General features: G+C 38.3%; 1 gene segment (V, D, J or C); it reads right to left on the bottom strand.

Annotated features, from left to right (window-relative positions):
* Nucleotides 1-13448: 13448 nt before the first annotated feature.
* LOC138804266 (immunoglobulin kappa variable 1-6-like) lies at nt 13449-13947 on the bottom strand. The segment is given in 2 exon segments: nt 13449-13771; nt 13893-13947. Coding segments are annotated over 2 exon segments (378 nt in total).
* Nucleotides 13948-15477: the final 1530 nt, after the last annotated feature.

Raw genomic sequence — 15477 nt, 5'->3', positions numbered from 1 at the left:
CCCCAAGGATGAACAACCATAAGAAGAATCATATATGACTACATTTTTGTAGATTTTTAACTATGTGTGTGTTTATATGGGTGTGTGTATGTGTGTGTGTGTGTGTGTGTGTGTATGTGTGTGTGTGTGTGTGTATGTGTGTGTGTGTGTCTTGGGACTTGAACTCAGGGTGTGGGCCATGGCCCCGAGGTTTTGGGCTCAAGGTCAACACTCTTCCACCTGAGCCACATCCCCATTTCTGTAATTGTTGGTTAACTAGAGGAGAGTCTCTTGCACTTTCCTTTCCTTGGCTGGCTTTGAACTGGGATCAGCAGATCTCAGCCTTCTGTGTAGGTAGCTTTTCAGGCATGAGGCAACTGCACTGGCCTCTTGTAGATACATCAGCCATGTAGAACACCGGGATTTGAATTTATACATCTCAAAACAGGACAAAGTATAGCTTCAGGAACCACAGTCCCTTGCCACACAACTAGGCATGGAAGGGTTTCAGGATTGGAACATTGTGAAGTTGCTGATCAGTCCTGCTGGCCATTTGCCCTCAACTGCATACCAGGTGATGGTCTGCTCTTCTCAGATGTGGTGCAGTTGTAGAGGCTCAGTAGTGGTTATTGTTTTTGGCAAGTTGGATGCAGAGAAGCACTAGAAAATATAAAAACATAATAAGTTTAAATGTTGCCATGGATTGGAGAAGAGTGATTGATAAATATGTCCCAATTGACCAGGGTTAGGAAAAATTACCTCAGTCCCCCCAAAAAAATATGTAGCAAAACTACGGTCAACATCATACTAAATGGGGAAAACCGAAATTATGAAATTATTTCCTCAAAAGTAAGAATATATAAGCATAACCAAGGAGATGAAGCATCTCTACAATGAAAACTATTATAATAAAAATAAATAAATGAAATGCACAAATGTATACAAACATACTTCTTTTCTATTTTACCTTGATAGACTTCTCTATGCTATGTGAATCCAAAGTAATGATACAACCCTGACTCCCCAGAGTATGTAGATATGTAATTTAAAAATCAGGAGAGGCATTATAAAGTCTGTGCTGAGGGCCATGTCAATAAAAGAATGTTAGGATAAAAAGGATCTTCTCCGTTCCTTACAGAACAAAAAAATACCTATACATCTACAAACAATACCAGTAATGCATCCAATTTAGTTGAGATTTTTCTGATTCTGATCCAAAAACTAAGCAGGCTTACACCTTCAACTGCTAGGAAACATTCTTGAATTCAAGCTCACTGAGAATGGAACTTGAGTCCTGCTTCCTCACCATGGTTGCAGCAGCAGGAAGAAGAGAAGCAAGTCTGCAACTACATGTCCAAACTACATGTCAATTCCTAAGGCTGATCCTGCTCAGGAAGAGCTGGTTTGGTGACTTAGTTTCCCTTCACTGCCATGGAGAACACAGATATCTTGCGCTGGTAGACAAATTTACGGAATAGTTTTAAAATCAAAGCTCTGGAAGCCGGGAAGTCTAGACTGTCATCTGTTTTAAACTCTCTTCCTGACTGTTCATTTTCTTGTAATGTTCTCACAAGGACTTTAATGCCTGTGACAGAGACAGAGACAGAGCCATCCAGTGCCACATCTCCTCAAGACACTAGCACTACAGGACTTGCTACAGTCTCAGGGACCTCACATCACCTCACTCACTGTTACAGACTTCTACAAGGACACATATCTCAGGGGACATGAATCAATCCTTGAAAGATGGTCTTTGCTGATAAATGAGTCAGGAAATGGAGGCAAAGCCAAGCTTCCAGTCTCTAAATTCCAAAAACAGAAGACTTTCCCCCACAATTCAGCCTGCTGACAGCTCCTTCTGAGTGTCCCTGGTCCTAGTCAAATATCCAAGCCTGGAGACTGTTGATTATTTAAACACTAACTCTGTGGTTTTACTAGATTACTAAGCTAGATAGCTCTTTTAATATATTTTGTGGGGTTTCGATACCATCTAGTGGTATTATTCTAACATTATGTGCTTTAGAATCAGGATTCTATTTCTTTATTTTTATTAGTTAATTTTTAATTTTACTTTATTGCAAAGATGCTGTACCAAGGGGTTACATTTACATGAGTAAGGTAATGAGTACATTTCTTGTCAAGCATTGTTACTCTCTCCTTTGTTGTTCTCCCACTATCCCTTCCCTCCCCTACCTCCTTCACACCTCCCCGCCAAAGTTGTAAAGTTCATTTCCAATATAGAGTTTTGTGGGTATCTTCATTACAAAGGGTCATCCTGTGTCCTTGTTTCAGCGGTTTGTTATTCCCTTTCCCCTCCTCAAATTAGACAAATGTATATACAAGATTCAGGGTACCAAAATCAGTACAGTGAAAACAGGGGATACAGCATAGGGGGGAAGAACATACAAAAGAAACAAAAAAATCAAACATTACATTAAAAACAACAACAAAGAAAGTTCTCTGTGTCCATATCTTAGGATTCAGGTTTCCCTCATTTGCAATAATTAGTATACATCTAGGACAATTTTATCTAAAAAGCAGAAAAGCTCAAAAACTATGTACATATGACCATATAAGATGATGCTAAGCTAAATGAACCCCAGGATTCTTTTTTCAGGTAGAGTTATAAACTCTTAACATTTCTATGGATTAAATTCAGATAAGATGGTAGATTTGTGTGTGTATCTGTCTGTCTGTATCTGAGTGTGTATATGTGGGTGTATGTTTGTGTGTCAGTGGTTTTCCAATGATAACTTGAAGAATAAGAGCTAGTAAGTCCACACAGGATAAGATAGAGAAACAAGAGGCCTAAGCTGCACAGAGATCCCAAAATCTCTCCATGCCAAACCCTGGTAATTTACTAAATATGAATCACTGACTGCATGTGGAGGGCTGAGTGGTAAAGAAAAATTTATCACTATTTGTTGCATGACATGGTACAGGTGGCAAGAAGCAATGGCTCACCTTCTGTTTGCGTGGCTTGAGTACTGATGACTTGCAAGGTAGCTAATGTTGGCTTCCTGGACTCTGTCTGCTGGGAAAGTATTGTAATTAAAAGAAAAAGGAGCCTGTTGCTCTCCCTGTGGATTTATCACTATTCTTATTCACAGTTGTCAAGTGCGCTCAGGACAAGATGACTTATCTCAGGATATGGATTTGTTCACGAACTATTGAGAAATCTTAAGGCAGAAGTTCTGGAAACCTTTCCAAGAGTGGATTTGAAGATGAAGGCAGTAGGATGAACCCTGGCTACTGGGTCTCTCTGTTCAGTTATCTCTTGCAGAGAAGAGCTGTCTCTTTCCTCCTGCTCTGAGACTATAGCACCCAGTCATGAGTGCTCAGAATCCACCTCCTGGCCTGCAGCTCTCTTGTGCTGTTTACATCCACATCTCACACTCCTGAGGATAAATCCAGTCCATGAGTTCAGGGGAATAAATTCAATCCATGAGGTCGTGGATTAGATTCATGTTTAATGACTTTGCTTCACTAATACATACATTCCCACATTGAAACTCTGACTTTGAAAAATCTACCTCAACATATTATTACCACTACAAATAATAGCCATTTCTCTCAATTCAGTGCTGGGGACTCCAAATGCTTCTGGTGCCTAATTCATCTTCCATCATTGGTTAGAAAGTAAGCTAGGGCCTAAGTTATGAAGATGTGTTACTTAGCTTTCCCTTGTTGTGGCTAAGACCTTAGTAAAAGCAATATAAAAGATGGAGTACTTGATTGCAACTCTTAGATCTGAAAGTCTAGTCTACCATGTGGGTAGAATTTTTGAAGCTCACAACATGGCACCCAAGAAACTGAGGAAATATTCTATTTGGCGGCTACAACTTTCTTCCCCTTTTATTTGATGACATGTCAGCCTTTTGGAAGGGGCTGTGTATAATAGGGTGGGTCTTCTCTCTTAGTCAATTCTCTCTAGAGAAGCTCTCACAGCCAAGTCAGTTTATTTTTTCATCTCCAAGCAATCCAACCAAGAGAATCATCATAAGAGATCATCAGATTTTTTTCTGTTTCCTTAAAATTTCCAAAAAAATAATGAGTATAGAAAGAAGATTGTTGAACCATATATACATGGCTTCCTCAAAGTCTACATGCTGTGTGTTCTTACATGTCTTTCTTTTTTATTGTGAAAATATTGTACAAAGAGGTTACATTTATATGGGCAAGATAATGAGTACATTTCTTACCAAGCATTGTAGTCTCCTCATTTGTTTCCTCTTCCCATCCCTTCCCATCCTCCCCCCTATCCCCCTCCAAATCCTCCTGCCCCTTTCCCTGCACCAAATTTGTAAAGTTTGTTTTCGACATATTGACTTGTCCATCTCATTGTTGAAATGGGTCCACCTGCATCCCTATTTAAATGATTTGTTTTACCCCTTCCCCGCCATAAATTATACCGACATCAAATACTGTGAAAGCAGGGGTTATACTGTGGGGGAGGGACATACAAAGCAACAAAGAAATAATCTTATAAATGTGTTAGAAGAAATCACATGAAAGAAAAAAAAACATTTAAATACATATCTTAGGTTTCATTTCCCTAACTTACATGTCTTTCTTTAAGACAGTCTCTGCAAAGGATAAACTATGTTTCATTGGATCCTTGATAATTTCTCTGTGTGTATATTGTAGCTACATGTAGTTATTTATGCAGCTATATTTGGACATTTATATGTATATATGTACATGTCTATATGTACATATAGATGCATATATGCACACAATAAATATATAAATCTAGGTACAAGTTTTATAGATGACCCATATATACACATACCAATATATGTATACGTATGCCTATTTGTTAACTGTGAATTACTCATATTTGTTAAATCTGTACTACCTATTAAAATATCATCTTTATTTCTCTGTTTATACATTGCTATATATTATTGTACATTACATCATACATTACTGTAATATGGATAAAGTGAATTCTAACTGTTCTTTACATGTTTCCATACGTGAATTACAATATATTCTACATATTCATATATTTTGCAGACTTTTTTATTTTTCTTTTCCCTATTGTTTTTTAAATTTCTGTAGTTATGCAATTGGTTTTTAACAAAAAACAGTATGCAATGAAGCACTGGTAAACAACTGCTAACAGCTATACATATCAACTTTTCATAGTTTTAATTGGTGATGATCCTGCTGGAGCTCCTTTAACTGTTGTGCTGCAGGCCACTCAGCTGGCCTTTAAATTGGGTTATGTTTGATCTTTCTCAGTGACTAAAGAGGCAGAGAATTATAGAGATCATGACCAACATCTAGAGGTCAAGGTACATAGAGAAATTCCAGTCATAAAATATCCATCAAAGAAACACATTTTAAAGAGTTTGTATTCTGAACATTCAACACTGCTTTGCGTTGGATAAGCAAGTCCTCTAATATGAGCACTACTCCTAAACTTTTTCATTTTAGTCTTGTTTAGGAGATACAGACAAGGCCATGTTCCACCTATCTGTACTGCCTTGGTAACCAACTGTAGAAGATTATCCTATTTCTTTGGAGATAGCTACTTGATAACAATTGGCCAGTGAAATCTCCACTTCTTTACTTCTCTCACTTTTGGGGATTATAGGCAATATTTTGAATAATATTTAATCTTGATATATCCTCAAATTTTTAAATATCATTATTATTCTCAGGCCTGAGATCTTATAATTGATAAATATTTGTGTGTGTGTAAATAATTTTGCCTATTGAAGACCTCCTTAGCAAAAATACACTGGTCCTACAGCCTAGTTTCTAAAACCTTGTATGGGTACCTGTTACCTGCTTAAAGTACAGATTGCTATGCAGTAGGTATGGGTGTGTTCATAAATTTTGTGTGTGTTGTTGGGGTGAGCCAAAACTAACTACATTTTTAATAGACCAGGAGTTCCCACACACACACCTGAGAATCAAAATACTGGTGATAACCAATAAGATCCAAGATGTCTGTAGCATGGAAAGAAGGACTCCACTTATAATATCTGGAACTGATTCTCAAAATAGTTGACCAATAAAAGCACAGAGTTGAGCTAGATGAAGAGGCACACCAGAGGGTTAAAGATACTCTCATGCAGTGAGGCAGTTCTGATAATAGTCACCTGTTATCAAATGAAGACAACCATATGCTTGGCCACCTCAAATTATAACTGGTTCTCTCTTTATTAACACAACATATTGTACCACGTGCAAGACAGTTCTCAGCAGAGAACAGACAGATGAAGATTCAGCATTGGGGACTTTCTGCATATAAACTGTGAGTTAAACCAACTCTTCTTTATTCAGAGTTTAGGTCAGTCCTTTCTTATAGAAAAAGATGACACAGGTGTGTCATGTGTGTGTGTGTGTGTGTGTGTGTGTGTGTGTGTGTGTGTGTGTGTGTGTGTGTGCAAACACATGTTTGTGTGAGAGAGACAAATGTGGTTTAAGTAGAAGTGCTCTTAATAGGGTAATTGAGGAGTAAAAAACATCTCTCTACCGGTGATACTCTTCTTCTTATAAATATAACTTCCCAAACATTATAGAGATTACTTGTTAACTTTCTGAAAGTCAGATTCCCACTCAGTAGATGTGAAGTGGTTTTGTAATATTGTATTCGTAACATGCTCTCAGGGATGCTTTTGATGATCCTGAATTCTGGACATATTCTGAGTAGGAAAGAAAATAATACTACATACATCTTTAGTTGTGTTTGCTTCCTTTTTGTCAAGAAATGTTTCTATTTGAGAATGGCCCCTTACATATTTCATGAAAATATCTCATTTTCCAGGAACTGAGACTTCCTGAAACTCTTGCTATGGTTACAAGCTGCTAATAGGAAGAGGTATGTGTGTACCTGGTCTTGGGCAATGCCCTTCTGCATATATTCTGAGAGTTGGGTGGTAACTTCTCTGGGTCATCAGCTGTGGGCTCCCATCAGAATAGTCTCTTCAGGAAATATATTTCCCAGCACGCCTCTCCCTCTCTGATTTCCTGTTTAGATTCTGAAGGAGATGAGACCTCTTATAATCACATATAAGATTGGAAGGTGGAAAGCACTCAATCCTATCGATCCACAATATGTTAGGAACATGGACAGAGGTGAGAGTGTGGACAAGTGAGAACTCCATACACATCAATTGTCTTAAATTCTATTTTTAATATCAATCAATAGCTATACAAAATGATGTCCATTAAACATGCAAGGTTATAAACACAATTCATCTTTACCTATCATTCTGAAACATCATTCTGAACCATCCCTCCCAATCCAGCTCTGTTCTTCCATATACATTTCCATGTGTAACAATACATGTTAATTACTAAATGTGAATTCATGATTCTAATTATGTCTGTATGATATATGGGAGTAACTTTTGATTACTCTGATAAATATAGATATAATATGTGTGTAACAGTACCTTTTATGACTCCACAAGTGTCTTAATTCTTTTTTTTTGTCGGTCGTGGGCCTTGAACTCTGGGTCTTAGCGGTGTCCCTTAACTCTTCAGCACAAGGCTAGCACCCTACCACTTGAGCTACAGCGCCACTTCCCACACATGTCTTAAAAGTATTTGATTTATTCACATATATTTATTTCCATTCTTCAGTTTCACAGAAGCCAAGGGTGCTTTGAATACCTGCTCTAAGATCAAGCTCCAGAAAAAAAAACATGTTCTAACCTTCCAAAACATGATACAAAGTTTTAGTTAATTTTTTCTTGATATTTCCTGAAGTTATTTAAAAACTTATTTTTCCACTCTACTTGCTATGGTTTAGACAATGGCAGTGTAAAACAATAATATGCTACTCGGTATCCAAATAAAATAATTGTCTGAGAACTAGATTAAAATGTTGGCTATTTTAACCTGAAAGTTGAAGTGCGTATTTAAAAATACATTTGCTGTAAAACAATTCCCTGACAAGAAATTGGTAAATGTTTAAATTACTAAACTCAAGTGTTTATTTCATTATTTAGCATCCCCAAACATCGTATTGTACTTCAAATAAAATTATTCCATGGCAATCTAAAATGGATTTCAAATAAATTTTTCCATGCTAAATTTTTATTTATTTATATGTATTTTTTATTTCAAATAAATTTTAACAACTATTTTTCTTCAAAAAAATTTTTTAAATGTTTTCCACAAGGTATTTTTTCTTGCCTTTAAAAACCTGCCCTGACATATCTAGAATGGCTTCATTATTGACTGATCGCAGAATTTTAGGACAGACTGGAACATTCATGAGTACAGAGCAGTGTTCTTTGTAAGTCACAGAAGAGGCAGTGTCAGGTGTGTGCTGCTTGGGATGAGCAGGAGGACAGACAGTTAAGATATGCAATTGACTCCAGAACCTATCTCCCAATGATTTCCAGTGACCTTAAAAATGATGCTGCATCTGAGATATTCTGTCAGCAGTTGGAAGCACCAGGGTAAGCATCTGGGGCAGCCCAGGCTCTCACTTCTGCTTCCCTGGGAGGTTTTTGTTATGACTGGTGTCACAGGGGTAGGTAAATAATTACCCTGCTGACAGTAGTAAGTGGCAAAATCTTCAGGCTGCAGGTTGCTGATGCTGAGAGTGAACTCTGTGCCAGATCCACTTCCATTGAACCTCCATGGGACCCCAGATTGCCAAGTAGGTGCAAAATAGATCAGGAGCTTTGGAGCTTTCCTTGCTCTCTGCTGGTAAGAATGTAAATAATTGCTAATGACCTGACTGGCTTTGCAAGTGATGGTGCTTCTCTCTCCCAGAGATGTAGACAGGGATAGCGACTGGGTCAACTGGACATCACAATGAGCAGCTGACATTGGAAACATTAAAACAATTAGTCATTTAATTAATGATATTATCCAAGTACTTCCACGAAGCCTCAAGCTGCTCTGTTAATATGAGAAGAGTAATCCCCAGCATTGTTCTTCCTTACCTGGGAGCCAGAGCAGCAGGAGCCCCAGCAGCTGAGCAGGGGCCTTCATGTCCAAGCTGTTTGCTGAATGGAACCTTCTCCTGCATAGGGTGTGAGCAGCCTCTGAAGAAGTTCTCAGGGTAGTGGGCTGTGCTCAGGGCACATGAAAATCAGCAGGGTTGGAAAGATTTAAAAGACATGGCTATATATGTAGCTTGGTGATCTTCATGAATTTCTGAGCTAGCAGGCTCCAAATCTCTCAGGTAACATTCCTGACTCCTATCAATAGCCTCAAAAGACCCCCCTCAAAATAAGATGTTCCGTAAACCAAGAACTCACATCTACTTCAGTCTCTTCTGCTTCATAAACCTTCATGTTCTTATGCTATCGTCTCTTCCAGTTCAGAATAACATTTTTGAGAAACTGGGCTAGAACTTGTAGTGCCAGCAGGTTCAAATTTGATGAAAGGAAACACAGTAAAGGGTGAGCAAGGCAATGAAGCCACAAGGAATGGAGAAGACATCCTTAGCATGGGAAGCAAGGAAAAACTGCCACAGACAGTGAAGGCAGAGCGCAGTGAGGAAGGCTCCCACATCAGGACCAGCATGTGGGGACACTGTCCACCCTAGTGCAGGATTTCACTCTGGGGAGCCACTAGCAGGGCATTGCCATGACAGTGAATCGACTTCTCATCATTGTGAGTCCCAGCTGATGCAGGTACACAAAATAACACTGCTCCTCAAAGTCAGAAGCTCACACACAGGGAAAGTCCCTGCCAAAGTCAAAGTTCTCTTCATCATCCTTCACTAAATGAACTGCATGTGGATCTGGATTTGAGACATTCATGAACTTCGACCCCGGTTATGATGTATCTGAGGCCTGAAATATGATACTTCTGAAGCCAAAGGAAGCTATAATGAAACTGTAAAACTCATGCCTTTCTATTTACCTGCATTTAATGAGAAGAACTTTGAAGGTGGACCTGTCTTTTGATAAACATTCACTCCTGGTACACAACCCCCACACCTGGGTTTGAGACCAAGACATTTTAGGAATGGCTATGTTTCAGGAGGAATGAAGAGTGGATATGAGAGTGGAGATCAACCACTTCACAATTTGTGTAATAAGACTGTTATGCCCTGAGCCTCAGGTAGGAATCATGAACATAAAGATCTCTTGTGTAGACTATACTAAAGCTACCAGCACATGTGTTTAATACAACATTATTTACCATACCTAAGATACATAACCAACCCAGATGTCCCTCAGTAGATGAATGGATCAAGAAAATGTCATATATACAAAATGGAATTCTATGCCTCTATCAGAAAGAATGACATTGCCCCATTTGTTAGGAAATGTTAAGACTTGGAAAAAAATTATATTAAGTGAAGTAAGCCAAGCCCAAAGAAACATAGGTCCCTTGGTTTCCCTTATCTGCAATATCTAGTATATGTATGAGTCAAGCAGATAAGGTCAGATAAGGTGATGTTAGGGAAATGAACCCTAAGATATGTATTCAAATGTTTTTTTTTCTTTCATGCAATTGTTTCTAACGCATTAATAAGATTATTTCTTTGTTGCTTTGTATGTTCCTCCCCCACAGTATAACCACTGCTTTCACTGTATTTGATGTCGGTATAATTTGTGGAGGGGAAGGGGAAAAACAAGTAGTTTAAATAAGGATACAGGTGGACCCAATGCAGCAATGAGAAGTTCAAGTTGTCATGTCGAAAATGAACTATAAACTTTGGGGGGGAGGAATGGGTGGAGGGCAGGGGGAGGCTGGGAAAGCGAAGGGAAGGGTAAACAAAGGAGGAGGTTACAATGCTTGATAAGAAATATACTCATTATCTTGCCTATGTAATTGTAACCCCTCTGTACAGTATGTTCACAATTAAAAAAAAGATTGTGGAATACTAAAAAAAAGAAAAAGAAAAAGGAAATCAGGTCTACCTAGAACCCACCTTGGGTTTTCCTGCTCCTTCAAGTTGTGCTCATTGGATGGCTGGTCTTCAACCATGCATGTCTTGAAGGACAGTGTGATCTGCTCTTTACTTTGGCTTAAGTTCTCTGGCTCTGAATGTTCTCCTTGTCTGTCTTCTAGTTCCTCAATAAAAATTAAACTGTCTTTTTCCATCTGCAACATGTGTTTCAAGCAAGCATTTTCACCTGTGCCACTCTATTCCATGTATGTCTCTGTAGACTCAGGGTAAAATGTACATCCATAGACACAATCCAGCTACTATCCTGTGAGCCTGAGGTCAAACAATGTGCCCTGGTGGCCCCACCCTTCCATGCTTTATGGAGTGTGGCAGCTGTTAAGTTCCTTAATTATCTGCTTCAGCATCCTCATTTGTGTAACTGTTACACTAGTGCTGAACACTTTGCTGTACCTTTCTCTGGGATTTTACCTTCTTCCATCCATGGACCAATTTTTTCCTTGGCTATTTTCACTCATATGATCATATATCTCATAATCCTAAGTATTTCCTTCAATAGCAACAAACCCCTGAAGTACATCTCCAACTCCTCAATACATTTCTTCCTACATCCACTGTTAAAACATTGCCTATAAAAGAGAGATGCCCTACATTTGTCATTTTAACTTGCTCTTAATTCACCTTTTTGTATACCTTTTCCCTAATATTAATTTATGATATTTAGTAGTGGAAACTTCAATACCCAGCATAGAAACTCTTTCCGAGTGAGTTTTTTCCCCAAGTTATTCCTTATGATTAGTTGGATATATTTCCAGGTAAAGTTATAATCAGTAGGACAATATTTTGTAAAATGGAAGAGTTCACCTATATATTGTTTAAAAAATTTGGTAAGTCTTGAGAAGATACATAAATGACATAACATATAATAACAAAACAATGTGACAATAACACTTATTAGACAATATATTGGAAAAGAACGTTACAACTTGGGCTGGGGGAGTAGTTGGCAAGATAGACATTGGAGATAGTGAGGGAGAGGGTGACAGTATTCAAAAAGAAATCTATTCATTACTTTACATTTTTAATTGTAATCCCTCTACATATCAACTTTACAAAAAAATGTGAAAACAATAAAATAGGGAAAATCAGAAAAATCATAGACTAATATCTAATAATACATCATATATACAAAATAACACATAATATATTTTATATAATTTATATTTAATTATTACATACTGTATCTCATAATTAGGTATATATACATAAATATGATACATAAATTGCATGCATATGTTCACTTGTCAATCTGAGATTCAGAGGGCTTCTGACTTAAGGAAGATCTGCTTTATCTTGAGGTTTCTCCATTTTTATTTTTATAAATAAAAGACGTCAATGTTGTTCCTCTGACTGTCAAAGATTCCTTGATTCTTGAGATTAAAACAGAGAAGATTCAGTGAGCTAGGAACACTGCTGTGATTCTTGATAGGAACTAGTCTGGAGTACAGAGGGACTAAGCTCAAGAAACATCTCACCTTCAGTGTACCTTGCAGGGGAGAGCACAGAATGGCTGGATACCCAGTGCCAACAGTGTCATTTGTATTCAGTGTTTCTCTTGATAATTTCAGCTTGATTGATAAGTGGAACTGGGATTTAGAAAATAGAAATAAACTATATTTATCCTCCTTTCACCCCTCCCTTTCTCTCCTTCCATTCATTTCCATCTCCTACTTTGCTTCTCTCTCTCTCTCTCTCTCTCTCTCTCTCTCTCTCTCTCTCTCTCTCTCTCTCTCTCTCTCTCTCTCTCTCTCTCTCTCTCTCTCTCTCTCTGTCATATTCCTTATTTTTCTCAGGCAATGTATGTTGCAAGTCGAATATGTTCCACAAGTAGAAATCTCTTTTAAAATTAGATAACTGATCTCTGCAGTTCATCATTCTGATTGAGTTAAAGAGAAAAACTATAGGCTTCTTCATTTATGTGAAACAATATTTCTAATAGCATCAACAGCTATCCATTACATAGCAGGTCAGGAATAATGGAAAATACATGTTTTAATAAATAGGCAAACTCTGCAACAAACTTTGTACTCATTGATATAGTTATTTAGCATTTTACCACTCAAACTGCATTAAACTATGAAATGTTCACTATCACCTTCTGTACCTAAAATTGTACTGAGGTTCTCCAAATGCAATAAGAAAAGCTAAAACTGATTGAAAAAAGGACAAAAGACCTGAAGCAGAAAAGGGAAGTGGCAAACTGTCTTTACTTGCTAATGAAATTGATGCATGAAGTATTGAAAAATCTCAAAATAAAAGTTTTGAAATAACTTCGAAGTTTTTTTGTGCACATTGTGGATATCTATTCAAGAATAAAATAACCTGGATAAAGTCAGAGTATTTCCATGTTTATAGTCTGGAATGTAATATTAATATTTCAACATTTAGCACAGTGCCAGTATCACACATCTATAATTACACTTACTCCAAAGATTGAGATGTAGAAGCTCGCTGGTCCAGGTTAGCCTGGGCAGGATCCTGTCCTATGATTCTAGGACAACTCTTGCAAGAGGAAGCATGAGGAAAGCAGCTGGGGCAGCCCAGGCTCACACTTCTGCTTCTTGGAGGTTTATGTTATGGCTTGTATCACTGTGGGTGGGTAATTATAATACTGTTGACAGTAATAAGTGGCAATGTCTTCAGGCTGCAGACTACTGATGGTGAGAGTATACTCTGTCCCAGATCCACTGCCACTAAATCTGGAGGGGATCCCAGATTGTAAATACTTTGCACTATAGATCAGGAGCTTTGGAGCTCCCCCTGGTTTCTGCTGGTACCAGTTTAAGGCATTGTTAATGCCCTGACTGGCCCGGCAAGTGATGGAGACTCTGTCTCCAGGAGATGCAGACAAAGTGGATGGAGACTGGATCATCTGGATGTCACATCTGGTACCTGCCATTGGAAAAGTAATAAGTATAAATAGAATCAAGCATGTTATAAGAAAGCTTCATTAACAGCCAAGCATCACTGACTAAAGCAGACTGAGGAGATCCTCAGCGTAGTCTTTCCTTACCTGGAATCCAGAGTAGCAGGAGCCCCAGGAACTGAGCAGGGGCCTTCATGTCCATGCTGTGTGCTGACTAGGACTGACTCCTGCTCAGGGTGTGAGCAGCTTTCAATAACTTCTCAGGGTAGTGGGCTGTGTTCTGGGCACATGCAAATCAGTAGGGGCTTGAAGGGGCCAGCACAGCTGCACCAACATGCCAGATTTCAGTATCTCAGCCCAGACATGATGTCCCAGATACAAAAAACAATACCAGGGTAGCACTGTTGTGTGTGAAGAAAATATGTTTCTCTCTGAGGTTCAGGGGACAGAATGCCTCTCTGGTTAAATACAATGAACTTTAATTTATACATGGGTCATGACATGCTTTTCATGATAGCATTTTATCTAAGTCAATTTTTCAAGCAAATACAATTCCAACATGTAGAATTAATGACTTTGATCAGATTTTCTAAGCTTTTGGTTTCCTTTAACCCATTTGTTAATCATAGACACAATTATTCAATTACTCAACCTACAAGGGTATGTAGGTTGATAGAGAGAATGATAGTTAAATAATTAGATGATAGACAAGTATCAATTAAGAAATAATGAAAGATAATGAAAAGTCTGAAATTAAAGTATGTGCAGTATTGTGCTATGGTGTACAATATATAGGCTAGCCTTTGGGTTTTGCTATCAACTCCAGGTTGCTGTCCTCTGTTTCTGAATATACTTTCCCACCACCATCATCCACTAGACTTTACATCAGACATTGGCTCTCTGTATACTGGAAGGATCTGGCTACAGGCACAACTTTATTATCTTTGTACATTTCTGAGCTGCAAGTCTCCTAAAATCTTGATGACATTCATGCCTTATTGTTCTTAATCCAAATTATTCCTCCTCAGAACCTGAGCTATTCTCTAAACCCATGCTGAACTAAACTTCAATTTACTCTGCCTCTTAAAATTGTAAATTCCCACAGTACCTCTCATTTAATGGAATCTGTAATTAATGAAGTTTTCAGTGATTGAACTTAAAGTTTATGATATAAACAAGCTCTGAAAGGATGACATATAGCATAGTGAAGTGTGAAGTGGGATACCGAAGCTGCAAAGCCCAGAGAAGACAAGGCAAAATGCCACAGGTGATAAATCCAGAGTATGATGCGGAAGGCTCCCACCTGGAGTCCAGCATGTGAGGAAGCTGTTCACCCTAGTGCTGGATGTCACAACTGGAAAGACACGGACAGGACATTGGCTTAACAATGAATCCACCATCTTATTGTGAGTCCAAGCAGTTACTGCAGGTGCACAAAGATAACACTGCTCCCCAAAGGCCAGTAGCTCATCTGTACCAGAGTCCATCTGTACCATGCCCTACACGACAGGTTCCTATAGCAACCCTGCTAACTGAAGTAATTCACACACTATTGGAGCAAAGCAGAGTATAGAAATCAATTCTTGTTTTCCTTTTCCCCCTCCACATAATGAATAGAGCTTTGATGCTGGACCTAGCTTATGGTAAACATGCACTCCTGGTACAGACATGGTGTCCTGATTATCATTCCTCGGACATAGGTTTGAGAGAAGAACAATTAGATGAATAGCTC

This window comes from Dipodomys merriami, unplaced genomic scaffold (assembly GCF_024711535.1).
Source record: "Dipodomys merriami isolate MVZ:Mamm:240054 unplaced genomic scaffold, mDipMer1.0.p SCAF_36, whole genome shotgun sequence".
Classification (NCBI taxonomy): Eukaryota; Metazoa; Chordata; class Mammalia; order Rodentia; family Heteromyidae; genus Dipodomys; species Dipodomys merriami.
The sequence above is the reverse complement of the archived record's forward strand: the minus strand, read 5'-3'. Positions and strand labels throughout refer to the sequence as shown.